This window comes from Prenolepis imparis, unplaced genomic scaffold (assembly GCF_030444845.1).
Source record: "Prenolepis imparis isolate NDT839.2.m4 unplaced genomic scaffold, iyPreImpa1.0 SCAF_1, whole genome shotgun sequence".
Taxonomy (NCBI): domain Eukaryota; kingdom Metazoa; phylum Arthropoda; class Insecta; order Hymenoptera; family Formicidae; genus Prenolepis; species Prenolepis imparis.
In genome coordinates, this window is record NW_028141159.1 from 24071167 (window position 1) to 24098744 (window position 27578).

At 28.3% G+C, this 27578-nt stretch overlaps 3 protein-coding genes across 6 annotated transcripts in view; all 3 read left to right on the plus strand.

Annotated features, from left to right (window-relative positions):
- Positions 1 to 27578, plus strand: part of LOC145937124 (uncharacterized) — a 153867-nt gene that overhangs the window by 105488 nt on the left and 20801 nt on the right. The window contains exons 5-6 of one of the 3 annotated variants that reach the window (XM_083040012.1): positions 15544 to 15625; positions 15750 to 15921. The exons of 1 other annotated variant lie outside the window; for it this stretch is intronic. In XM_083040012.1, coding sequence (XP_082896138.1) covers positions 15544 to 15625; positions 15750 to 15876 — 209 coding nt within the window. In that variant the 3' untranslated portion in view covers positions 15877 to 15921. Of the gene's footprint in view, positions 1 to 15543; positions 15626 to 15749; positions 15922 to 27578 lie in introns of those variants that run through there. One more of the 3 variants, XM_083040020.1, reaches the window with a different exon arrangement.
- LOC145937147 (uncharacterized) lies at positions 1226 to 3926 on the plus strand. Its single transcript, XM_083040031.1, has 2 exons — positions 1226 to 2996; positions 3074 to 3926. Exon 1 carries the CDS (start codon positions 2344 to 2346, stop codon positions 2620 to 2622), a length of 279 nt encoding a protein of 92 aa, XP_082896157.1. The 5' UTR covers positions 1226 to 2343; the 3' UTR covers positions 2623 to 2996; positions 3074 to 3926.
- LOC145937100 (proto-oncogene tyrosine-protein kinase ROS-like) lies at positions 16977 to 27267 on the plus strand. Of its 2 annotated transcripts, XM_083039965.1 has the most exons (10): positions 16977 to 17821; positions 20915 to 21065; positions 21616 to 21697; positions 21826 to 22479; positions 22744 to 23350; positions 23432 to 24170; positions 24338 to 24439; positions 24595 to 24788; positions 25579 to 26052; positions 26316 to 27267. In XM_083039965.1, exons 1-10 carry the CDS (start codon positions 17720 to 17722, stop codon positions 26658 to 26660), a joined length of 3450 nt encoding a protein of 1149 aa, XP_082896091.1. In that variant the 5' UTR covers positions 16977 to 17719; the 3' UTR covers positions 26661 to 27267. The 2 variants fall into 2 exon arrangements, with proteins under 2 accessions (XP_082896091.1, XP_082896083.1); XM_083039957.1 differs by having other exon boundaries at positions 16978 to 17821; positions 20966 to 21065; positions 22744 to 24170.

Sequence of the window (27578 nt, forward strand, 5' to 3'; positions counted from 1 at the left end):
TTTCATTTCTAAAATATTTATTCTTATTATTTTTCAACATATTTTCTTGTGAAATATCAAACATGATTCTTATATTAAAAAGAAAGTCACGCAGAATAGGCATAAATAAGGATTATTTAATAAGAATTCATAATCGTTTCTTTTTTAACAAATTATATATGAAAATGTTACTCTCTTCGATTCCTGAAGCAATTTTGCTGATAGTTAAAGCTAATGATTTAGTCTTTTTGCGATTGTTAGTTAACTTTTTAAAACAAGCGTGTTTACTTTTTAATAATCAGTTATGATTAAAAATTCAATAATGTTTGTATTTCAACAATAAAAATGTTTAAAATATTGTCTTTTATGTGTATATGTGTGATTATACAAATTATATAAATTTTTGTACTTAAAATCTTGTCGAAATTCTTTTTGATTATGGTTATATCTTTTAACGCAAAAAAATTCTGGAAAACAGGATACCATAAACTTTCGATTGACACGATGTGCATATTCTACATATAACTATTTAAATGGATATCTATGTTTATATGACTATATAAATGGATATACTATGAATATTATATATACACATCTATAAATTTTTACTAGTTAGATTGGAATAGATTGCTGTTACGTATATTGTTCATTTAACTATTGGCTCTATAAGGTTAATTGACACAATTTGTATTTTATTATACCAATATAGTCGACATTCCTTTATATGTATATAGCGCAAATGTAACTATCGTTGACACATCAAAATGATGCTAACTCTTTGAATTAATTTAGTTAAATAAAAATTATTTTACAAGTCTTATTATATCATTAAATAATAATAAATATTTAATAAAGTAAATAAAATCTTTTTACAAATTGATGAAAAATCACATAAAACTCAATTAGAGTGTCATATACAGTATGTATATATGTATCAAAATAGTGAAAAATTAACAGAAAATCTCATTAATATTAATAATTATTATTCTTAAAAATAGCAATAGAAACACAAACATAATACAGTCAAATTTTAATATTTCGTCTTAATTAAGTTTAACTTTGTACTATATTATACATCCATTTATAAATAAAATAAAATTTTCAAGCTTTATACGTCCTTTCTCATTGCATCATACTTTTTAGTTTTTTGTATAGTTTTATTTTATTATACAGTATGTAATATTATTATATTACACGTTTTAGTTACTCAAATAAACTGCACTATTACGTGTAATAACATTCAATTGATTTTTAATAAAGCGAAGGAAATCTCTTACCTGCGTGAAATTTAAATCCAAGCACATAGAAAGACACTTTTTCTGAAAGTTGTCCGGAACTGTATAATTTTTTGTCAAAATCGCGATAGCTGCTTTTACCAGCATTAAACTTTTCAATAAAACATATAATCTCATCTTAAACATAATAATCTTTTCCTTTGGTGAATGTTTGCGCTCAATTTTTAATCACCAGTATTGTTTTTTTTTATTCTATGGATGATTCAGATTTGATCTAATCGACTCGATACTTTATTATGTGCTCGATGAATTCTTTAGAATCTAGTTTGCGAATCGCCTTATTGTCTTCCAATACATTTTAATATATCTTTTTATGAGAGAGGACAAGATGGCTGCCGAGGTAGTGACAGGCGGTATGTAGTGCTCCGTGATGGAGCGAGGAAAAGGTGGTGTCCAGTGTGGGGTGGAGGTAGAGGAGTGAAGATACGGATGGAGGAACTAAGGAGGAGACGGGTGAAAAGCTGGAGTGACCAGGGATGAAGAAATAAGGATCAGGCGAAAGGATGAAAATTGTGGAGCAGCTGGTAGAAGAGAAGAGGAGACATGACATGGCAAAGGAGAGGACAGAGAAAGCGCTGGATAAGACGGAGAATGACTAGGTAGAGGAAAGGTAGATCGTGGGAGATGGCGTCGCGGAGGTAGGAAGTAGTGAGAGGCGAGAGAAAAAGGCGAGAGAACGTCGTGGGCGACGGAGAGAATGATCAACAAGGCAGATCGATACAGCTGTCAGATACTGGTTGAAGAGGTTAAGGAGCCGGTAGAAAGTAAGAGATTAGGAGATAGAGAGAGTTGTGAAGGCTGACAAGGGTTGGGGACAAGTATGATGGAGGCTATGGAGATGAAGGCAGGAATAAAGGAGCTGAGGGAGAGGAAGAAGTTATTACTAAGGATCGTGGAGATTTTGGAAGGAACGACAGGAGAAAGTTTAGAATGTGTGAGAGAGAGGTAAGGAGATACAGAGGTAAGGAAGAAGAGGGGAAGAGAGAGGACGTTGGCAGGGAGAGAGGAGAGAGAGAAGAAGGAGAAGGAAATGATGGTGTAAGCGGCTTGGGGGAAGGAAGAGGGGAGGATGGAGGAAAGACAGGAGACAGAGGAGGAAGAAAAGGAGAAGGCGGCAAGTAGGAGAGGAAAGGCAGCGGCAGGATGTAGGAAGGAAGAAATCAGGATGGGGGCAATAAGAGACGAGAGAATGGAGAAAAGGAAAGAAGTAAATACTGAAAGGCTAAGAGGTCAAAGGAAGGATATGGTGAAGGGAAGGAAGGAGAAGCGGAAGGAGGTTAAGGAGGAAGAGAAGGAGTTAGAGATGACGGAAAAGGGGCAGAAGTTAGAGAGGGGGGAGAGGAAATGAATGATGGAGAAGGGAGTTGGAAATGGAAAGGGAAAGGAAGACAGAAAGAAGGACTTGGCGGACAAGATGAAGAGCGAAGGAAGCGGGGGAAGAAGAGGAGAAATGGGAGACGGTGAAGAAGAGTGGTGGAGGATGGTGCAAGAAGAGGACGAGGAAGACGAGGAGAAAGGTGGAGCCAGAGAGGAAAGAAGAGAGAAGGAGCGGAAAAAAGAAGAGGGGGGTGGAAAAGGAAAAGAAATGGAGATATAAAAGAAGATAGAAGAGAGAGGAGAGAAGTGGAGGAGGGAGAAAAAAAGAGGGGACGACAGGGACGAATTGGTTAAGGAAGAAGTTGCAGGACGAGGAGCTGGAGGAGAGAAGAGAGGCATTAAAGAGTGAGGAAGTGGTGAAGGAAGGAGAGGTAAATAATTTAGATAATAATTACTACCATGTCTATTGTTTATCTATGTAGAGGAGTCGACAAGGAAGGAGGAGAGAAGGGAGGTCAGGATGGAGAGGTGTGGACAAGACAGAACAGGAAGAAAGAGGAGAGATAAAAGGAGGAGAAGGAAGGACCGAAAGCAGAGAAAGGAAGAAAGAAGAGGAGAGGAAAAGGGAGAGGAGATGGATTATATGTATTGGTTATTTGTATTTAGTTGATTGTGAGATCGCTTATGGCCAGGCTGAGTAGAGAAGGGTGGAGTGTAAAAGGTTTGGGAACGCTCCTTGAAAAAGCGCCTTTATAGCCCTGAGGGGAATAAATAACCTTATCTATCTATATCTTTTTATGATCTATCACAATATTCTAGTAAATAGTAATTTTTATAATTTTTTGATGGGAACCAATAACAAAAATAAATACGAAGCGATACGTATTTACTTGATTGTATCGAAGATAATAATATATCTTTGTTGTAATTTCTTTTAATATTTCGTAAAAAGATAATCAATAAAAATATAATCGAACAATTTATAAGCAATCCAAAAATTATAGAATTATAAATTTTCTGTCACTTTCACCGCTATTCAAGCAAAAAATATTATCCACGTTGATATTTGCCATATTTTTTGTTTCACTAAAATATAGAAAATTAAGATTACTTTTTTTGTGCATATTGTATACTACGCATGCTTTTAGGATCCACTATATGTGCATATTGTTGTGTGACGTTTATATGACAGTATTTGAATCAAATAACGCGCAACGTTGTCTTTTTTCGTGGCAATCACAATCGTAACTGACTTCGCAGACTAGACTGATCATGCTTTATTTGCTGCGCTTTGTTTATGATTCATTTCTCTCTGCATGATCGACGATACTCACAATCAGTGTTACTCCAACAGTTAATTTTATTCCAACACAGAGAGAATTTTTTCTTAGAATTTACTTTGAAAATCATAGTAATCGTGAGACAATATGGTATGAAAAGAATTTTAAAAATATGCTTGATTAATTTTACTATACTTTTAGTAAATTTTACTATACTTTTAGTAAAATTAATCAAACATATTTTACATTTTATTGTAATATAGTTATTATTATTTTTTATTGTGATAAATATTAATCAGAGAAAATATAATATAATTATTCGTGGAAACTGTTCACAGAGTTTTAATTTTTAATTGCACTGCTTTACATTTAAAATAAAAAAATATTTATATTTACAATCTTCGTGAAAAAAGTAAAAGAAGTACATAAGGTATACCCTATTTAAAATTATATACAGCCTCACATATATCATAGACCATTCTTTAAAGGAAACAGTAATTCATTAAGTGATTTTTTAATACATGCAAATAATCATAAAATGCTCTTAATTAATGGTCAAATGTTTAAATTAAAATTGCGGACAAATATTGCCCCGAAGTATAATTAATGCAATAAATAATTGGCAAGTTGAGGTTGCTTGTAGGTATTCTATTCCCGTCGATCTATAGTAGCTTTATTCTCTAAATAGGATTGCAAGATAAATTAATTTATGCAAACATATACTATTAAGAAGTAAGTTTACTATATATATATATATTGAAAGCATAAAAATAATATCTATATTATCCATAATAAATCTAGGAATGTTTACACTCTAAGAAAGCAAGTTTATTATAATACTTTATAATTATATAATTTAATATTTTATAATTATAATTTATAAATAATATAATTAATTAATAATAATTATAAATAATACATCATTTGTTTTTTTATTCTATCGTTTTTATTGATCACTCATAGTCGAGAATCTCGTAAAAATCCCGTAAAATCTCGTAAAAAAGAAGGGCAGAGGGAGAGGGAGAGGGAGAGGGAGAGGGAGAGGGAGAGGGAGAGAGGGGGGAGAGAGGGGGGAGAGAGGGGGGAGAGAGGGGGGAGAGGGGATAGGGGATAGGGGGAGAGGGGGGAGAGGGAGAGGGGCGAAGAGGGGGGAGAGGGGGGAGGGTGGGGAGAGGTGGCGAGAGGGGGGAGAGAGGGGGGAGAGGGGGGATAGGGAATATTATTAATATTATTATACTACTTACGCGGAACATTATGATTGGAATGTTCTTGCGCCGGTTGATTTATTTGATGAATTAACCGGCGCATCATTTAGGATGCTGTTTGCATTTATCTCCATAAGAAGAGCCTCCATGGAAAGTTGAAATAATAAAATTTGTCATTTTTAAAAATAAATTAAAAAATTTTTTATGTAAAAAATATATTAAAGAAATACTTACATCTTCGTGCATTTCTTCGTGCATTTCTTTCTGCATTTCTTTCTGTATTTCAATATAAAAATGTAATCACTATATTTCAATAAACTATTAACCTCTCGATGCACGTTTGAACTGTCAAAATGCGTCGCTCAAACGTGACAGGTTTACACTCACTCATCTGCACACTCACAAAATGTACTTTTATATCCTATTAAGGTGTACTTGCAGTAGTCATCAATTGAATATTCGTACATGCACGCTATGAGTGACACCTTGAGGGACAAAATCGCTTTGAGTGTGTGCGTGCGAAGTATGTACGTGAGATCTGAAAGCTGAAAGTCTTAAAATAAAATGTGAAAAATTTGAATATTTCGGTTAAAAATTTTCGAGTTCTCAGGACTGACTGCACCAATCATCTTCAAACTGGTCGCAATCGAAAGCTTATATTCACATTATAATGCGAAATGTCATTAGATTTTTTATTATGGCTTTAGTTCTGAAAATATTTTAACAGAAAGATCATTTGACAGGAAAACTCCGGATAAGCTACTTGGTAGCGGCGCGATTGCTCTGACGTTAGTCTCAATCTCATTTTATTAATACTTTAATAAAATAAAATAAATAAAATAAATTCTTTTAATACTCGGCGGCACGCCGCTACCGCGACGCTTGATATTTGAATATTTTTTTTAAATTTAATTTCTATTCTCTCTTGAATTTAAATTATATTTACAACTTTTTTGTAAATTTTTTATTAACGTTCTATGTATTTTATTGCATCTTACCAATAGATTCTGGGATCATAGATATATTTGCAAATGGAACTTCATCGATTTCATTTCTAATCACGCTATCAGAATGATTCTGATCAGGCTGGAGATTTTGTAAAATGTGATGATTGTTGTTCGGGCACTGTAATATCCTTAATAAAATATAATTTATAAAAAAAATTTGTATATAAAATATAATATAAAAAATACATATACTATATAAAAAATATGCGCGCGCGCGTTAAACCAGAAATTCCGTGATATTCTTAATGTTAATTAGTTGTAGAAATATACCTACATATATATACATATATAGTATATATTAATATATAAGTAAGATAATATATGTATATAAATAAAAAATAATATATGTCGAAATAAGTAAACTTATTAGCATAAAATTTCTTGTTTTGTGTAATAATAATCGGCCTCATATCTTTTTCTTTTTACTTTTAATTCCTAATTTATAATGTGTTAAATACTGTGTAATTCTATTTTTAAAAAATCTATATTTATTATTTATCAAGATATTTTCTTGCAAAATATCAAACCTGATTCTTATATCAAAGAGAAAGTCACGCAGAACAGATTAGTAAGGATTTTTTCTTTTTTTAATAAGAATTTATAATTGCTTCTCTCTTGACAAATAATATATAAAAATATTACTTTCTTCGATTATTGAAGCAATTTTGCTAATGATTACAGCTAATAATTTAGTTTCTTTCACAATATGGTTAGTTAACTTTCTTAAGTAAACGACTTCACTTTTTAAGAATCCGTTTGTAATGATTAAAATTCCAATAATGTTTACATTTCAAGAATAAAAATGTTTAAAATATTATCTTTTTTATCATTTTCGAAATTATATAAATTCTTATATTATCTTGTCGAATTCCTTTTCGATTATCGTTACATATTTTAACGCAAACAAATCCTGAAGGACACGATGTCATAAACTTTCGACTGACATTATACCTTGATAAGAATGTGTGTATATAGCTACATAAATAAATGTATACGTATATAGCTATATAAACGGATATATCTGTATTCATATACATATAAATAAATATACTATAGATATTATATATAAATTCGAGCGAATAGCTAATGATTGCTGTTACGTATATTGTTCATTCAACAATTGGCCTTATTAGGGTTAATTGATAGAATTCGAACTTCCAATTGTGTCAATATAGTCGACATTCCATTACATATATATACAACTATTCTTGACACAAAAAATAATGCTGACTTTTTGAATAAATTTTGTTAAATAAAAATTAATTTACAAATCTTATTATATCATTAAATAATTATAAATATCTAGAAAATTAAAGAAGTTCTCTTTAGGATTTGATGAAAAATCACATAAAACTGAGTTCAAATGTTATACATATATATATTTCATAATACATGTCATATATATATATTAATATATAATGTAGCGGAAAATTAACAGAAACTTTCATTAATATTAATCATTCTTATTCTTAAAAAATAGCAATTACACACAGAGGGAATTTATTTCATTTTTTCAACATATAATAATTATATGATAATATGGCAAATAATCAGAGTGCAGCTCACGAGACAAATTTTGAAGAAAAGAAATTAATATAGAAGGAACTAAAATATAGGGAGAAGAAATGTTAGAAATAAAATTGATTGCATATTTATTCTTACTTTCTTAAATTAAAGTTCCAACACTAAATGATGAGCTATATCGCAAACTTTATCGATATTTAAAAAAAACCAGATGTACAAGTGGAAATAACCACATCGTCGCCATCTCCAAAAAGTTTGCAACATTTTGGTACCATTTTCGTGAAAATCGATCAATAAATGTATGATTGCGTGGGTGAGTGCGTGGGTGGATGGAGAAGGGTGTGGCAGTGTAAAACTTTAAAAAAACCACATATTAACCATCTCTGAAAAATTTGCAAAATTTTTGTAACAATTTCGATAAAATCGGTCAATAAATGTATGCGTGCGTGGGTAGGTGGATATGGCGGTTGTATGAGTGCGTGGGTGGGTAGATATGGCGGTGTAAAACTTTAAAAAAATCACATATTAGCCATCCCCGAAAAATGTTCAAAATTTTAATACCAATTTCGAGGGAATTGATCCATTAATCAGGAAGTGCGTGGGTGGGTGCGTGGGTGAGTGAGTGGAAATAAAACTTAAAGAAATCATTTTTTAAAAATATTTTAGAACATTCTAAAAACATTGGCGTAGAAATCTGGAAAAAATTTTTTTAGCGAAAACATACCCTCCTCTATGAGATAAAAAAATTTTTTACAAAACTTAAAAAAAATACATTAGCAGCCATCCCCGAAAAATTTGCAAAATTTTGATACCAATTTCGAGAGAATCGGTCCATAAATGTGGAAGTAGTTCGCGGTCATACAGACAGACAGACAGACAGACAGACGGACGGCACTTATATATATAGATATATTTGTTTAAATATTTTCATCACATGACTCATCACTTTTCAATCTGAATCGATTTATAACTGAGAAGACTGTAAGGAAAAGAATAGTTATACACGCATATATATATTCCTTTTTATGAATTTTTAAGTATTATAAAAAAAGTTACGTTATCACGCAGTATTTATTGTTTTATTTGAGTTTTATTGTTTTATCGTCGTTCTTGGACCTGGAAAACTAAATCTCCCAAAAATAACAAAATCCGATCAGTAAGCGATTTAATTATAATTGAGCATTTTTATCGAGTATTCTTGACTTAAGGCTATTCAAGCATAATCAATGCTTGACTAATTGACTTGTTTACCATTTAAGTTTTTTGTATGTGATAATTTTTAATTTTTTAATTTTTACTTTTCTTAGTTTTAAGTGACAAAGATATACGATTGATTTTCTTTATTATTTATTACTTGAAAGCCAAAGTTTTTTAAAGAATTTTTTATACGAAAAACTTCGAAAGTTCTCAGAAAATTAAATTTAAAAAATTTGCTAATTATTAAGAATTATATACGTCATATTATAAAATAATGAAAATATTTAAACGAAATTATGCAATTTCAGTAATTAAGTTTCAATATCGGATTTACATGTTTAATTCACGAATCTGACAATCCAATGTGCGAGAAATGAAAAAATGTTAAATTTTTGCTCTTTTTTACAGGTCAATTTCAATTTTTTTTTTCATTTCCGATATTCTAAAACGTCACCTTCTCTGCCTTCCATGCATTTCGCTTTGTATGAGAGCCTAAAAGGCCTAAATTCTCTTTCGATTTGATTTCATTTAATGGATATCAATTGTAACGGTGTCTTTTAAACTCTGCAAGAACTTGGAAATCTGATTTAGAAAAGAGTTTTTAAAACCCCTTAATGCATACGATAGTATAATAATATATTAAAATTAATTCTTAAGCAATATTTCATTTTCATATTGAATTTGTTTCAATGGCATCATTTAAATCTCATGGTATCAAAATAAAGTTATAATATCTGCATTTAAACTAAAAATTAAACTTTTATTATTTTTGCGAATATAAGATGATTTGAAATTATTTTTTAATATAAAATTATAAACGTATAAATTAAAGAGTGAAAGGCAATGAGTTCACACAAAGAATATCTTATAAAATTAACTAAACATGTTTTTTTCTCTATTTTGTTATTTATAAGAATTTACAATAAAACAACGTATATATACACTCACAAACATATAAATATAACACAATCATATTCACATAATTATGGTGCGTTGTATTATTAAAATTTTTTAATGAAATAAAATAAAGTGATAGGTTCTTTTTCTGCAATATAGATATAGCGTGATTATTTGTAGACAATGTGTAATTTTGACACTGTACTCGTATGTGTTTTTTTTAAACATACTAGACCAACACAAGCGCGCGCTACGCGCGCGCCATTCTTCGGTTTTATGTTTATTAAAAAATAATATAAAATTTGTTTAAACTCGATTAATATTTTTTCATAGAAATCAACTGATTAAAGCGTTAATTTGGTAATTAAATTTTAGAATAATATGTTAAAATATTAAAATAGTAAAATGTTGTAAAATTGTAAATAATATGTTATAATATCTTATTCTCGATTAATATTTTTTAATGGAAATCAGCTGATAACTTTCAAAAATATTAATCGAGTTTAAAGTATTATAACATATTATTTAAAACTAATATTATTATTTTTTCTTAATTTTATTTTGAACAAACTGTCAAATTGCTAATTCTCGCGATAACAGCCTCTCGATGCTACGAATATAACACACAACGCGAATCTTGACAGCCAATAAGCATCGCGGAAAAGCGACAACAATAAACTTTGATATATGCGAGTATCGATTTTACATATCTTTCTTAGAAAAGAAAAGAATTCAACCTTTTTGTCACGCAATTACTCTGCCATGAGCATAAAATATTAAATTCGAGTCAAAAATAATAAAATAATAACTCGCACTTTATATATCGTAATTTTATTATGCGCAAAGTAAGAATGTAGAGAAATTAAGTAGTACGAGTCAACAATTTCTCAGTAAGGTTAGCCTTTTCGTCGCGCAATCATTTAATCATTAGCATAAAATTATAAATGCGAGTCAAGAACAATAAAAAATTATATGCACTTTATATATCGTAATTTTATTATGCGCAAGGTAAGAATGTAGAGAAATTAAGTAGTACAAGTCAACAATTTCTCACTACCTTTAGCCTTTTCGTCGCGCAATCATTTCATCATTAACATAAAATCATAAATGGAGTCAAAAACAATAAAAAAATAACACGCACTTTATATATCACTAGAACAACACATAAGTGCGCGCAATGTGCGAACTATTCTTCGATTTTATATAAAAAAAAAGATATTTTTATATAAAATTTGTTTCAACTTGATTCATATTTTTTGATAGAAATCAACTGATTAAAGCGTTAATTCGTTAATTAAATTTTAAAATAATAGTATGTAATAGAAATTATAAAATAATATGTTTTAAATAAAATGTTATAGTACATTAAACTCGATTAATATTTTTTGACAGAAATCAGCTGATAATTGTGCGCCATATGGGGTCCGCGGTTTAAAAATATTAATTTTCAATATTTTAAAGCGAGCCAAAAATTAATCTTTCATATATTTTATCCGTACATTGTCTGCACATTTTGATGGTACCATCAGCATACCAGCCTACAAACTTTTTGATCTAATATACGTAAAATGAATCCGCGCCGTAAGGGGTTCACGATTTAAAAATTTTAATTTCCAATTGTTTAAAGCGAGCCAAAAATTAATCGTATATAAGTTTCAATAGTGTATTGTTTGCAGATTATTTTGGTACCATAAGCATACCAGCGTACTACCTTTTTGGTCTAATATACGTAAAATGAATCCGCGCCGTATGGGGTTCGCGGGTAAAAAATTATAATTTTCAATATTTTAAAACGAGCCAAAAATTAATCTTTCATATATTTCAACAGTTCATTGCCTGCACATTATGATGGTACCATCACCATACCAGCGTAATACCTTTTTGGTCTAATAAACGTAAAATGAATCCGCGCGGTAAGGGATTCGCGGTAAAAAATTTTAATTTTTAATATTTTAAAACGAGCCAAAAATTAATCTTTCATATATTTCAACAGTTCATTGCCTGCACATTATGATGGTACCATCACCATACCAGCGTACTACCTTTTTGGTCTAATAAACGTAAAATGAATCCGCGCCGTATGGTATCCGCGGCTTAAAAATTTTAATTTTCAGTTATTTAAAACGCGCCAAAAATTATTCGTTTACATATTTCAACAGTACATTGCCTGCACATTATGATGGTACCATACCAGCCTACAAACTTTTTGGTGTAATATACGTAATATAATTGTGCGCCGTATGTGATCCGCGTCTTAAAAATTTTAATTTACTATATTTTAAAACGAGCCAAAAATTAATCGTATATAAGTTTGAATAGTGTATTGTTTGCAGATTATTTTGGTACCATAAGCATATCAGCGTACTACCTTTTTGGTCTAATAAACGTAAAATGAATCCGCGCCGTATGTCATCCGCGGCTTAAAAATTTTAATTTTCAGTATTTTAAAACGCGCCAAAAATTTTTCGTTTACATATTTCAACAGTACATTGCCTGCACATTATGATGGTACCATCACCATACCAGCCTACAAACTTTCTGGTATAATATACGTAATATAATTGTGCGCCGTATGGGATCCGCGGCTTAAAAATTTTAGTTTTCTATATTTTAAAACGAGCCAAAAATTAATCGTATATAAGTTTCAATAGTGTATTGTTTTCAGATTATTTTGGTACCATTAGCATACCAGCGTACTACCTTTTTGGTCTAATATACGTAAAATGAATCCGCGCCGTATGGGATTCGCGGCTTAAAAATTTTAATTTTCAGTATTTTAAAACGCGCCAAAAATTATTCGTTTATATATTTCAACAGTACATTGCCTGCACATTATGATGGTACCATCACCATACCAGCCTACAAACTTTTTGGTATAATATACGTAAAATGAATCCGCGCCGTATGAGGTCAGCGGCTTAAAATTTTAATTTTTAATATTATGCGTAACTCTCTATATACATATATCGCGGTATTAGATGTACTCATTTACTGCGCATTCGCAATTCGAATTATATTAAGATTATCGAAAAGTGTCGGACGAAATATATTTATGACTCTAATTAAGGAAATATTTATTGTCCTTAAAAATTGCTACGGAACCTTAATTGTTAATTTGGATTTATGTCTCACTTCTATTTTTAACTTAAAAAATATTAATATAGCGAGCTAATTAAATTTTAAAATAATAATATGTTATAATAATTATAAAATAGCAATATGTTGTGAATATTATGTTGTAATATTTTATCCTCGATTAATATTTTTGTTACAGAAATCAGCTGATTAAAACGTAAAATTGCTAATTAATTCTTAAAATAAGAATATGTTATAACATTTAAAATAATAATATGTTTTAAATAAAATGTTATAGTACTTTAAACTTTTTAAACTCGATTATTATTTTTTGACATTGTGATCAGCTGATGTCTGCATCATTCCCTTTAAGATAAAATTGAGGAATCGCGCTTGTATCGTTCTAGTCCCTTTTTAAAAAAGGCATGTTAAGTCGATTCTCGCAAGTATTGTTGTCTCTTTTTCACGATGTTGATTAGTGTTGGAACTTTATTTTAAGAAAAAAGTAAGAATAAATATGCAATCAATTCTTTTCTAACATTTTTTCTTCCTATATTTTAGTTCCTTCTATATTAATATCTTTTCTTCAAAATTTGTCTCGCGAGCTGCTCTCTGCGATTATTTGCCATGTTATCACATGATTATTATATGTTGAAAAAATGAAATAAATTCTCTCTGTGTGTAATTGCTATTTTTTAAGAATAAGAATGATTAATATTAATGAAAGTTTCTGTTAATTTTCCGCTACATTATATATTAATATATATATATGACATGTATTATGAAATATATATATGTATAACATTTGAACTCAGTTTTATGTGATTTTTCATCAAATTCTAAAGAGAACTTCTTTAATTTTCTAGATATTTATAATTATTTATTGATATAATAAGATTTGTAAATTAATTTTTATTTAACAAAATTTATTCAAAAAGTCAGCATTATTTTTTGTGTCAAGAATAGTTGTATATATATGTAATGGAATGTCGACTATATTGACACAATTGGAAGTTCGAATTCTATCAATTAACCCTAATAAGGCCAATTGTTGAATGAACAATATACGCAACAGCAATCATTAGCTATTCGCTCGAATTTATATATAATATCTATAGTATATTTATTTATATGTATATGAATACAGATATATCCGTTTATATAGCTATATACGTATACATTTATTTATGTAGCTATATACACACATTCTTATCAAGGTATAATGTCAGTCGAAAGTTTATGACATCGTGTCCTTCAGGATTTGTTTGCGTTAAAATATGTAACGATAATCGAAAAGGAATTCGACAAGATAATATAAGAATTTATATAATTTCGAAAATGATAAAAAAGATAATATTTTAAACATTTTATTCTTGAAATGTAAACATTATTGGAATTTTAATCATTACAAACGGATTCTTAAAAAGTAAAGTTGTTTACTTAAGAAAGTTAACTAACCAATTGTGAAAGAAACTAAATTATTAGCTGTAATCATTAGCAAAATTGCTTCAATAATCCAAGAAAGTAATATTTTTATATATTATTTGTCAAGAGAGAAGCAATTATAAATTCTTATTAAAAAAAAGAAAAAACCCTTACTAATCTGTTCTGTGTGACTTTCTCTTTGATATAAGAATCAGGTTTGATATTTTGCAAGAAAATATCTTGATAAATAATAAATATAGATTTTTCAAAAATAGAATTACACAGTATTTAACACATTATAAATTAGGAATTCAAAGTAAAAATAAAAAGATATGAGGCCGATTATTATTACACAAAACAAGAAATTTTATGCTAATAAGTTTACTTATTTCGACATATATTATTTTTTATTTATATACATATATTATCTTACTTATATATTAATATATATTATATATGTATATATATGTAGGTATATTTTTTCATATATATACATATACTAATTAACATTAAGAATATCACGGAATCTCTGGTTTAACGCGCGCGCCTATATTTTATATATATATATATATATTTTTTATATTATTTTATATATACATATATATTTTTTTTATATCTTATATTTTATTAAGGATATTACAGTGCCCGAACAACAATCATCACATTTTACAAAATCTCCAGCTTGATCAGAATCATTCTGATAGCGTGATTAGAAATAAAATCGATGAAGTTCCACTTGCAAATATATCTATGATCCCAGAATCTATTGGTAAGATGCAATGAAATACATAGAACGTTAATAAAAAATTTACAAAAAAAATTGTAAATATAATTTAAATTCAAGAGAGTAGAAATGAAATTAAAAAAAAAATATTCAAATATCTTTCAAAGAGGAGAATATGAAATTCATGCTGTCGAAAAGAGAGAAAAAAATGCATACACACTGTATGTAAAAAAAACAAGATTAAGATAACACTATTAATTTCTTTTGTTTGTTTGTTTTAAAGCAGTCGCAAATAATATATTTCTGATTTGTGAATCAATAGTTTTAAGAAAAAACGCTTAGCGCTTTATTGAAAGCTTTTATTTCTTTTGATTCTGAATTAACAATTACTTTTCTAAGTTTTGAAACACACAACAACGTTTTTTATATTATTTTATTATTTTAAAACTCAATATTTGCTGTGTTAATTTTGTAATATTATTTATTTTTCCTCTTTCTCTTATTTTTACTTTAAATTATCCTTCTGATTTACTGATCTGATTTACTAATCAACTTAATGTTTACGTATTTATATTAAAATGTATTTATATTAAAACCTATGTATCTTAAAATCTTTAGAAAGCATTCCGAAGGAGCCAAGAGCATTCGTAGAGTTCAATAGATTCTTAAATAAGAAAGACAACATTTCTATGACATTCAGGTAAAGAATCTAAATCTAATTTTTTAATCTATATCCTTCCTTTCTCTAAAATTTAACGACATATAAAAATATGAATTCTGTTTAAAACTCATTTAATATGAAAAAGCTAAAATTTATCTTACAGATGGAAGGAGGACCGAATTTATAAACAAAGTGATACAAAGCTTGGTATAAAAAAAAATGTATATATAAAGTTTGTTAAAATTACATTTAAAATTACCACATTTATAAATAGATGTTATGTAATATAAAATTCTGCTTTTATAATTATAAATGTGACCGTATACATATACTAAAACGTAGCCATAATATATGTTTTTGAAACTTTCATATTTAAAAATAAGGATTTTTGATATTAATGAGTCTTCATTTTCTATAAAATTGTTAAAGTAGCATCAATACTTTTAGTAAAACACATAATATTTTAAATGTTTCTAACATAATAATTTTCTCCTCTTGTACTCGATCGATTTTTACGAGATTCTCGACTATGAGTGATCAATAAAAACGATAGAATAAAAGAACAATAATATATTATTTATAATTATTATTAATTAATTATATTATTTATAAATTATAATTATAAAATATTAAATTATAATTATAAAGTATTATAATAAACATGCTTCCTTGGAGTGTAAAAATTCCTAGATTTATTATGGATAATATAGATATTATTTTTATGCTTTCGATGTATATATATAGTAAACTTACTTCTTAATAGTATATGTTTGCATAAATTAATTTATCTTGCAATCCTATTTAGAGAATAAAGCTACTATAGATCGACGGGAATAGAATACCTACAAGCAAACTCAACTTGCCAATTATTTATTGCATTAATTATACTTTGGTACAATATTTGTCCGCATTTTTAATTTAAACATTTGACCATTAATTAAGAGCATTTTATGATTATTTGCATGTATTAAAAAATCACTTAATGAATTACTGTTTCCTTTAAAGAATGGTCTATGATATATGTGAGGCTGTATATAATTTTAAATAGGGTATACCTTATGCACTTCTTTTACTTTTTTCACGAAGATTGTAAATATAAACATTTTTTTATTTTAAATGTAAAGCAGTGCAATTAAAAAATTAAAACTCTCTGTGAACAGTTTCCACGAATAATTATATTATATTTTCTCTGATTAATATTTATCACAATAAAAAATAATAATATCTATTACAATAAAATATAAAATATGTTTGATTAATTTTATTAAAAGTATAGTAAAATTAATCAAGCATATTTTTAAAATTCTTTTCATACCATATTGTCTCACGATTACCATGATTTTCAAAGTAAATTCTAAGAAAAAATTCTCTCTGTGTTGGAATAACTAACTATTGGAGTAACACTGATTGTGAGTATCGTCGATCATGCAGAGAGAAATGAATCATAAACAAAGTGCGGCAAATAAAGCATGATCAGTCTAGTCTGCGAAGTCAGTTACGATTGTGATTGCCACGAAAAAAGACAACGTTGCGCGTTATTTGATTCAAATATTGTCATATAAACGTCACACAACTATATGCACATATAATGGATCTTAAAAACATGCGTAGTATACAATATGCATAAAAAAAGTAATCATAATTTTTTATATTTAAGTGAAACAAAAAATATGACAAATATCAACGTGGATAATATTTTACGCTTGAATAGCGGTGAAAGTGACAGAAAATTTATAATTCTATAACTTTCGGATTGCTTATAAATTGTTCGATTATATTTTTATTGATTATCTTTTTACGAAATATTAAAAGAAATTACAACAAAGATATATTATTATCTTCAATACAGTAAAGTGAATACGTGTCGCTTCGTATTTATTTTTGTTATTGGTTCCCATCAAAAAATTATAAAAATTACTATTTACTAGAATATTGTGATTGATCATATAAAGATATATTAAAATGTATTGGAAGACAATAACGCGATTCGCAAACTAGATTCTAAAGAATTCATCGAGTACATAATAAAGTATCGAGTCGATTAGATCAAATCTGAATCATCCATAGAATAAAAAAAAACAATACTAGTGATTAAAAATTGAGCGCAAACATTCACCAAAGGAAGAGATTATTATGTTTAAGATGAGATTATGCGTTTTATTGAAAAGTTTAATGCTGGTGAAAGCAGCTATCGCGATTTTGACAAAGAATCATATCGTTCCGGACAACCCTCAGGTAAAGTGTCTTTCTATGTGCCCATAGATTTAAATTTCACGCAGGTAAGAGATTTCCTACGTTTCATTAAAAAGCAACTGAATGTTTTTAAAAGCAATAATCCAGTTTATTTGAGTAACTAAAACGTGTAATATAATAATATTACATACTGTATAGTAAAATAAAACTATAAAGACTGAAAAGTATGATGCAATGAGAAAGGATGTATAAAGTTTGAAAATTTTATTTTGTTTATAAATGGATGTATAATATTGTACAAAGTTAAACTTAATTAAGACGAAATATTAAAATTTGACTGTATTATGTTTGTGTTTCTATTGCTATTTTTAAGAATAATAATTATTAATATTAATGAGATTTTCTGTTAATTTTTCATTATTTTGATACATACATACATATGTATATATATGACCCTTGAATTGAGTTTTATGTGATTTTTCATGAATTTGTAAAAAAATCTTATATTTATTTTATTAAACATTTATAATTATTTAATGATATAATAAGAGAGAGAGAGAGAGAGAGAGACTTGTAAATTAATTTTTTTTAACTAAATTAATTTTATTTAACTAAATTAATTCAAAGAGTCAGCGTCATTTTGATGCGTCAAGGATAGTTACATTTGTGCTATATACATATAAAGGAATGTCGACTATATATTGGTATAATAAAATTCAAATTGTATCAATTAACTTTATAGAGCCAATAGTTAAATAAACAATATACGTAACAGCAACCTATTCCAATCTAACTAGTAAAAATTTATAGATGTATATATATAATATTCATAGTATATCCATTTATATAGCCATATGAATATAGATATCCATTTAAATAGTTATCGTATATGTAGAATATGCACATATTCTTATATATCGTTCTTATATATCAATCGAGAGTTTATGGTATCCTGTTTTCCAGAATTTGTTTGCGTTAAAAGATAGAACCATAATCAAAAAGAATTTTGACAAGATTTTAAGTACAAAAATTTATATAATTTCTATAGTCACACACATATACATAAAAGGAAATATTTTAAACATTTTTATTTTTGAAATACAAACGTTATTATTGAAATTTTAGTCATAACTGACAGATTATTAAAAAGTAAACTCGCTTATTTTAAAAAGTTAACTAACAATCGCAAAAAAAATAAATCATTAGCTATAACTATCAGCAAAATCGCTTCAGGAATCGAAGAGAGTAACATTTGGATATATCATTTATTATAGAAAAGAAACAATTATGAATTTTTATTAAATAATCCTTATTCTGCCTATTCTGCGTGACTTTCTTCTTAATATAAGAATCATGTTTGATATTTCGTAAGAAAATATGTTGAAAAATAATAGAAATAAATATTTTAGAAATGAAATTACATAATATTTAACACATTATAAATAAGGAATGGAATTATAAATAAAAATATCAAATATAAATTGAGAATTAAGAAGGCTATAGGAGCCGTACGCGGTTTCCGGTACGTTGATTCCAACGAAATTTTAATTTTTCGTTGGAATTAAATACTTGTGCACGGGGCACGAATTTTTTACTTGGTATACTGCCAAGATTTTTTCGAAATAATCTCGACTCGAGATTTTTAATTCCGACGATCCCCTTTGATCCGAAAGTCCGGACCAATATTTTTTCTCGCTTATATTTCATTCGGGGGGTCAAAGGGGATCGTCGGAATTAAAAATCTCGAGTCGAGATTATTTCGAAAAAATCTTGGCAGTATACCAAGTAAAAAATTCGTGCCCCGTGCACAAGTATTTAATTCCAACGAAAAATTAAAATTCCGTTGGAATCAACGCACCGGAAACCTCGTACGGCTCCTAAAGCCTTCTTAATTCTCAATTTATATTTATTATAGAAGGAGCCTTTATATTCTTAATATTTAGATTACGTTGGCTGAAAAAAGACGTTTACAAATAGTTATTTAAAAACCGAATGACAAAAGTATTGTTTCGAAGGGTCTGAATAGCTTAGAGGTAAGAGCAGTCGCCCGGCAAGCGAAAGACTCGGGTTCGATTCCCGATTAAGCGACTTTCGGACCAATATTTTTTCTCGCTTATATTTCATTCGGGGGGTCAAAGGGGATCGTCGGAATTAAAAATCTCGAGTCGAGATTATTTCGAAAAAATCTTGGCAGTATACCAAGTAAAAAATTCGTGCCCCGTGCACAAGTATTTAATTCCAACGAAAAATTAAAATTTCGTTGGAATCAACGCACTGGAAACCGCGTACGGCTCCTATAGCCTTCTTAATTCTCAATTTATATTTATTATAGAAGGAGCCTTTATATTCTTAATATTTAAAAATATCAAGCTAATATTATTAAAACAAATAATTTTATGCTCATTTTAGTTATTTCGACATATATGTTATTTTTTATGGTAATCTTATTTATATATCAAAAAAACAAAAAGGCTCGTATAATGCAACGCAATAAATAATAATAATGGAATATAGTGAAAGGCCAACTAACGAGCAAATAAATAGATATAATATAAAATAATAAATTCATTTAATCATGCTCTTAAAATTAATAACATGTAAATTCTTAACTTGTAGACGTTTCGACTTACTTAGTCTTCCTCAGTACAAATTCTAACTTAAACAAACGCTTAAATAATATAATAATTAAAGTATATCAAACGACCATGACGAGCGAAATATCATCAATATTTTAACATCGGTGTATTTTCTGAGAGGCACAGCAAGAATAACATTTCCCATCTTATCATTATGGAACGCTTTTGTTAGTAATGAGAGATTTTAAACCCATTCTTCGTTTGAAGGCGAGAAAGGATTTGTCCAAATTTTGTCAGTTTGAATGTATTTGTCAATCAATATAAATGCGAGTTCCATAGTAACAGACCGGTTTTGTATCTTTGTATTAAATTGTAAAATGCGTCCTGATAATAAAATTCTGTTTTTAGCTTCTTGTCTATAGCGTGTCTCTAACTTGACTGCCTTTATTTATATATATATATATTTCTATATATACTATTTTATTTATCATTAAAAATACCGTGGAATTTCTGGCCTAGCTGCCTTACTTATTTTTCTTATATGTTATATTTTATTAAGGATATTCCAGTGCCCGAAAACAACAATCATCTCATTTTACAAAATTTCCAGCCGGATCAGAATTATTTTGATAGCGTGACTATAAGAAATGAAGTCGATGAAGTCGATGAGGTTACATTTGCAAATATGTTCATGAACCCAGAATCTATTGGTAAGATGCAATAAATATATAGAACGTTAATAAAAAATTAACAAAAAATTTACAAGTTGTAAGTATATAATATAAATTCAAGAGAGAGTAAAAATTAAATTTAAAAAAATATCAAACTATTTTCTAATAGCAAACATAATATAAAATTCATTCTGTCGAAAAGAGATAAAAAAATGTATACACTGTATGTAAAATAAAGCAAGAATTAGATAACACCATCAATTTCATTATTTTTCTTGTTTGTATTAAATCAGTCGCAAATAATATACTTCTTATTTGTGAATCAATAGGAAATTTTAGAAAAGTGTTTACCACTATATTGGAAGCTTTTTTGATTATAACTTAGCAATTACTCTTCTAACATAAGTCTTAAAACACAATACACAAGGGTTTTATGTTATTTCATTGTTTTAAAAACTTGATATGTTAATTTTGTAATATATGTTTATTTTTTTCTTTTTTTTCTTTATTTTTACGTTAAATTATTTCTTTTTATATGTATACCGAGATAATCAACTTATACTAATATGTACCATCTTAATATCTCTAGGAAAAATTCCGAGCGAGCCAAGAGCATTCGTAGAGTTCAATGGATTTCTAAATGAAAAAATCAACATTTCTGTGACATTCAGGTGAAGAATATAAGTTTTCGGTCTATATCCTTTTTTTCTCTCAAACTTAACATAGACACATATTCAATAAAAATATTAATTTTGCTAAAAAATTATTAAATATGAAATAGCTAAAATTTGTCTTACAGATGGAACCAACCTGAATTTGCAAACGAAGTGATACAAGGATATTCAGTGCAATGTTGGTTCATCGAAAACTACGAAAAGATTCAAATTTGTGACGACAAAACTATTTTAACTACAATGGAGTGCACAGAGTATAATCTAAAACCTAATACAACGTACTATTTTCGAGTACGAGCGCATACTATAGCTGGTGCTGGTCCTTATACAGATTCAATGAACGCAACAACGACGCACGAAAATCCGATACCTCAATTATTGATTATTTTGAATAGTACTATTGCAATATGGGATCTGGATTCAAGAACCTACGCCAATCTCTTTACATTTAATAGCAATGTTACTGAAATAGAAGTGGCTTATTCTGTAGCAGAACATAAAATTTATTGGATCCAGTCGATTCCTAACGATGAGCATGTGTATATAGAAAATTTAATGATAGGGGATATGATTAAAAATAATATTACAAAAATAACTAGTTTAGAAAAAAATGTACACAATCTCTGCATCGATTGGATAGGAAGAAATCTATATTGGACGGAAAATTACGAGTCAATTTTAAAACTGGACTTAACAATGTGGCACAATGGCATAGTCAAATATGATAAGATTTTGAAAAGAGATTTTATTATTTCATTAACTATACAGCCGTCTATGGGGTACGTTAACTTTTATTCACTTGAAAAAATAAACACTTTTGTGTCTTTCAGTTAAGAATTTATATTATTTTCTAATTTTGCAGTAATATACTATGATTTTGTAATAATAAAGAATCATAAAATCATTAATTATCATAAAATTGTGAGAACTTAAGTTTATTATTTTTTTAACTTCACGTTTAAAATTGTGTTTTATATATATATATATATATATATATATATATATATATAATACACATATATAATAATATATATATTTTCCAGATTTTTATACTTCACAGAAATGTTACTTGCAGAGTCATATGATAAACAGTTTGTAAAAACGAAATCGGATCTTAACGGAAAAATGGTGCAAATTTTTTTAAAACCTGATATTTGTCCATCCAAAATGGCAATCTATTATGAATTTTTAAATATGAAGATTGACACTATAAATGCAGAGGAGCAGCTAGTATACTGGATAGATAAACATGAATTAATTGTGGCGAACATTAAAATAAATAAATGCAATTCAATTTCAATTGCTGAAATTGGCACGAGGTTTGCGCCATATTTTATAATTGATAATACAAACATTTATGTAATTAAAGAAAATGCATCATCAGATACTGATCTTTATATTTTAAAAAAGAAGTATGCACTTCTCGACAGTGAAAAAAACGCATCTAAACATGTGCAAATAATAAAAACCAGAGATTACTTTTTCCCCTTAATACCTATGAGTAAATCCTTACAACCATATCCTCGGAAGGAATGCCTTATACCTGATGAACAAATTTATAATATTACAATAATAAAAATAACAGCAAACAGTATTGTTTTGAAATTTAATACGACAGAATCGACTCGCAAGCACAAATGCAAAAATAATGTACCAACTACTAAATATATTATCTACGTAAGCTGTTTGAATAATAACCTTAATAACAAGTTCGATGAATTCTATATGCAGACATACGAGCGACATTATAAAATTCAGAATTTAACACCGTTTACAAAATATAAGCTGAAGCTAGCTGTGAGCAATTTTTACTCTGATCAATTGTCGATAGACCTACAATTCAGCTCGGAAGAAGTACTGAAAACTAACGTGGGCAAACTGAATGCACCGGAAAATGTAACGGTTCTGGTTTTGACGCCCACTACAGCGGCAGTTTATTGGATGCTACCCACGAAACTGAATTGTACGACAGTAACTTATAGAGTATATTGGGAAACAATTAACTCGGTGAACAGCACGCAACCGATAGAAAAACCATTTATTAATAATAAAGTAGACAACAAATTTTTTACAATAATCCAATCGTTGCTGCCAGAACAGAAATACTTAGTATATGTACGAGTATATCCAGGCAATTACACCAATCTCTATAATGACAGTTTGAGCAAAACCGTGTACACGTACTCGGAACCGAACAGTATAACTTTGAGCGGAGTTAGCATAAACAATATGAATATTTCGTGGATTCCTAGCGTTAATCTGACGATACATTATATACTGGAATACAAAAATGATGCGATGCAAAAGTGGCAATTCGCAGATAAGTTTGAGACGAGTAATGAGACAGTAATTTATTATATAGAAAACTTGCTACCGGCAACTTTATACAAGTTTCGTTTGATACTGATATATCCTGAGTACGAGAACTTTACATGGCCATCTGATGAAAGATTTATTTTTAAAACACTTGGTAAGCAAATATTATAATATGTAGATATTTTAATATGATCCGTTTATTTGACATGCATATAAATGTATTACAGAATTTTAAGAATTAAATATTTTTAATGATAAAATTATAAGTAGAAATATTCAAATAAGATAAGAAAATTAAAACTATATTTTTATGTAACAAAGGTGAAGATTCGATAATTCGAGCTACGCAATATAATCTAACATTGATGTTAAGCCTTGTTGCTATCGTTATTGTAATCTGCATCTGCTACTTTATTTATTGTTGTAAGTATTTGATACACATTTTTTTAATTACAAATTATGATTAATGTAGTAAGTACAGAGAATTTCTAAAAAAAAGTTAACTTACTTGTTAAAAGAGCAAAATTTAAAATTTGCAATGCATAATATTATTTTAATATATTATAACTTTATAATAGTATACCGACAACGCAAAGAAGATAACGAGCAAGTTTTGACTAGGATTCTACATGATGTACTTATCGGAAACGTTCAGCTCAATGCGCTATACAGTCCTGCGTTGCAATATAATCCAAATAAATTTATGCTGACTAAAATCAAACGTGAGCAAATCACACTAACGAAACTCCTTGGCAGCGGCGCATTCGGAATGGTAAACTTTTCGTAACGTCATATTTTTAGTCATTAATGTTTAGATGTAGAAATGAGAGATACACATTTCTTAGTAAATCTTACACCGAAAAAATTGTTTTCTTGAAATGCATTAATAAGTCCTCTTAATAGATATTCTTAATGAATAAGATTTCCATTTTTTAAATTGAGAATATATTCTTATTTTTTTGCAACTTCAGCGCCGCAATAAATAAATATAATAAATTAATAATAAATTTAAGATAAAAATTAATAAAATATTATTTAAATTTATAAGTTTACAATTAATATTAAAAATAATAACATAATAAGCAAAAATGTGTATTTAACTATGTCAAATACATAAAAAATATTTAATTTTGTGTGTAACATTTAAATATACATGTAATAAGTAACAAATGTCCATTTGTAAGACTGTTTTTTGTTATATCGATTAATAATTTTAATAATACACGGATAGAAAAACATCTCATTAAGTATATATTCTTGCATGTTAAGAATATCTCTTTAGAGAATTTTCCTCCTAAATTAAGAGGATCCTTTTGGCGCCTATTTTAGTGAAAGATATTATAAACATATACTTAAGATGAGAATACAATTTTTTCGGATATATAAATCAACTTTTTAAAAGAAATAGTAATACATTAATTTTTATGAGCCATACATATGCACTTAATTTTTTTTCGTTGAATTATTGAAAATAAATCAAAATATATATGTATAATGTTATATAAAATTAAATTATCTTTTCTTGTTTAATAAAAGTTACATTAATTTTCAATATTTCGCAGGTGTATCAAGGAAATGTCAAGGATTTAGAAGAACCGGGATCAGAGACATCCGTTGCCATAAAAATGTTAGAAAAGTGTGCTTCCGTGGAAGAAAAAAAGAAATTCTTGCAAGAGGCTAAGCTTATGAGTCGCTTTAGACACGAACATGTGTTAAGATTACTAGCTGTCTGCTTAGACGAGGATTCTCCATTACTCGTGTTGGAATTAATGGAAACTGATCTGCAAAAATATTTGAGAGAGTGTCGAATATTATTACAACCTTCTGATTTACACGCTCTGCGTCTACAAGACTTGCTCGCTATGTGCGAAGATGTTGCGCGAGGCTGTTGTTATTTGGAAGAGCTGCGCTTTGTGCATAGAGATCTCGCGTGCCGAAATTGTTTAGTGTCTGCGAGAGATCGTGAGAATCTTATCGTCAAAATCGGTGATTTCGGACTTGCTAGAGATATTTACAGAAATGATTATTACCGCAAGGTAGATATAATTAATTAAAAAAGATGAAACTTTTTCAACGTGTTTTTCTATTGTAGCGTCTTTATATTATTATATTATATCTTTAAGTCAAATAGAATTTAAGAAAAATGAAGCAATATGCATATATTTTCATATATATTTCCCCAATATATATGTATAATGTATAATGCAAAATATCAGTAAACGTATTTTGCTTAAGAATATTTATTGCAAAAATGGATAATTAGAATAGAAGATTTAACTTTGTTAAAATTGTATTTTAGGAAGGAGAAGGTCTGCTTCCTGTTCGCTGGATGGCACCGGAATCCCTAGTGAACGGAATATTTACTTCTCAGAGCGATGTTTGGTCATTCGGAGTACTAATGTGGGAAATTACATCATTGGGTGAGCAACCTTACTCTACAAAATCTAATCTCGAAGTGATAAGTTACGTACGCGAGGGAGGCAAGTTGCAGATGCCTCTCGATTGTCCATCCTCATTATATCAGTTGATGCAGCGATGCTGGGGTGTAGCAAATGCCAGACCAAATTTTAAACTTTGTCTGAACAATATTATAGCTCTAAGAAGCGACACAGAAAACGCAATACTGAATCCGACGCCTCAATGAATATTATATAACCGGCAATTAATTAATTGTTTGTATATATATATGTTAAGAAGAAACGATGAGTTTTACATCTATGAGATATTTGAAATTATACTGTCTGTATTATGCGTTTATATATATATATATATATATATATATATATATACATATATATATATATATATCTGTATGTGAATTGATCATTGTCTGTCATAATTTATTTTTCAAAGATACGTAATAAACTATATATTTACTAGAAGTTGTATGACTGCTCGAATGCAGATGCATCGTGATCTGTCACAAAGAGAAATCTTAATATGTAAGAGAAAGATATAACTTGCGATTCGTAAATTAGCTTTAAAGAATTTACCGAATGATAAATAAAAAGTATATCATTTTAGAGATTAAAGTTTTATATATTATCATATTAATTCAGTATTATAGCACGAAATGACAAACGCTTTTTAATTAGGCCAAGTCCAATGCTTTATTAAAAAGTGGTAAAGAATTCCGTACTCCTTAAATTTGCTAGTTGCATAGATGTTATCTCAGAGAAGAATCAAATGACTTCTTGAAAAACGATTCCAACTTATCTCATTATGGCATTGCATGTTTATTTAAAACTTTAAACAAGTAAGACATTTTTTATTTAAAAAAATGTTTTTGCATATATTAATTTACTTGTAGTACTGTAATGTTTTAAATGTATTAATTATACAAACCACATTAAAAAAAATATAATTTTATTGTGTTTTTGATCGAGATATCTTCTTGAATATCATTTTTTCTTTTGTTAAGGAAAATGTCTTGCAAGAATGAGTTATTAATAAAAGCTAATAACAATTTACAACTATTTCTCGTAGTAAATAAATCATAGGAGCTTGTCTTTTTTTGATTGTTGAAGGAATTTTGTTGCATAATTCAGTTTTTATATTAGTT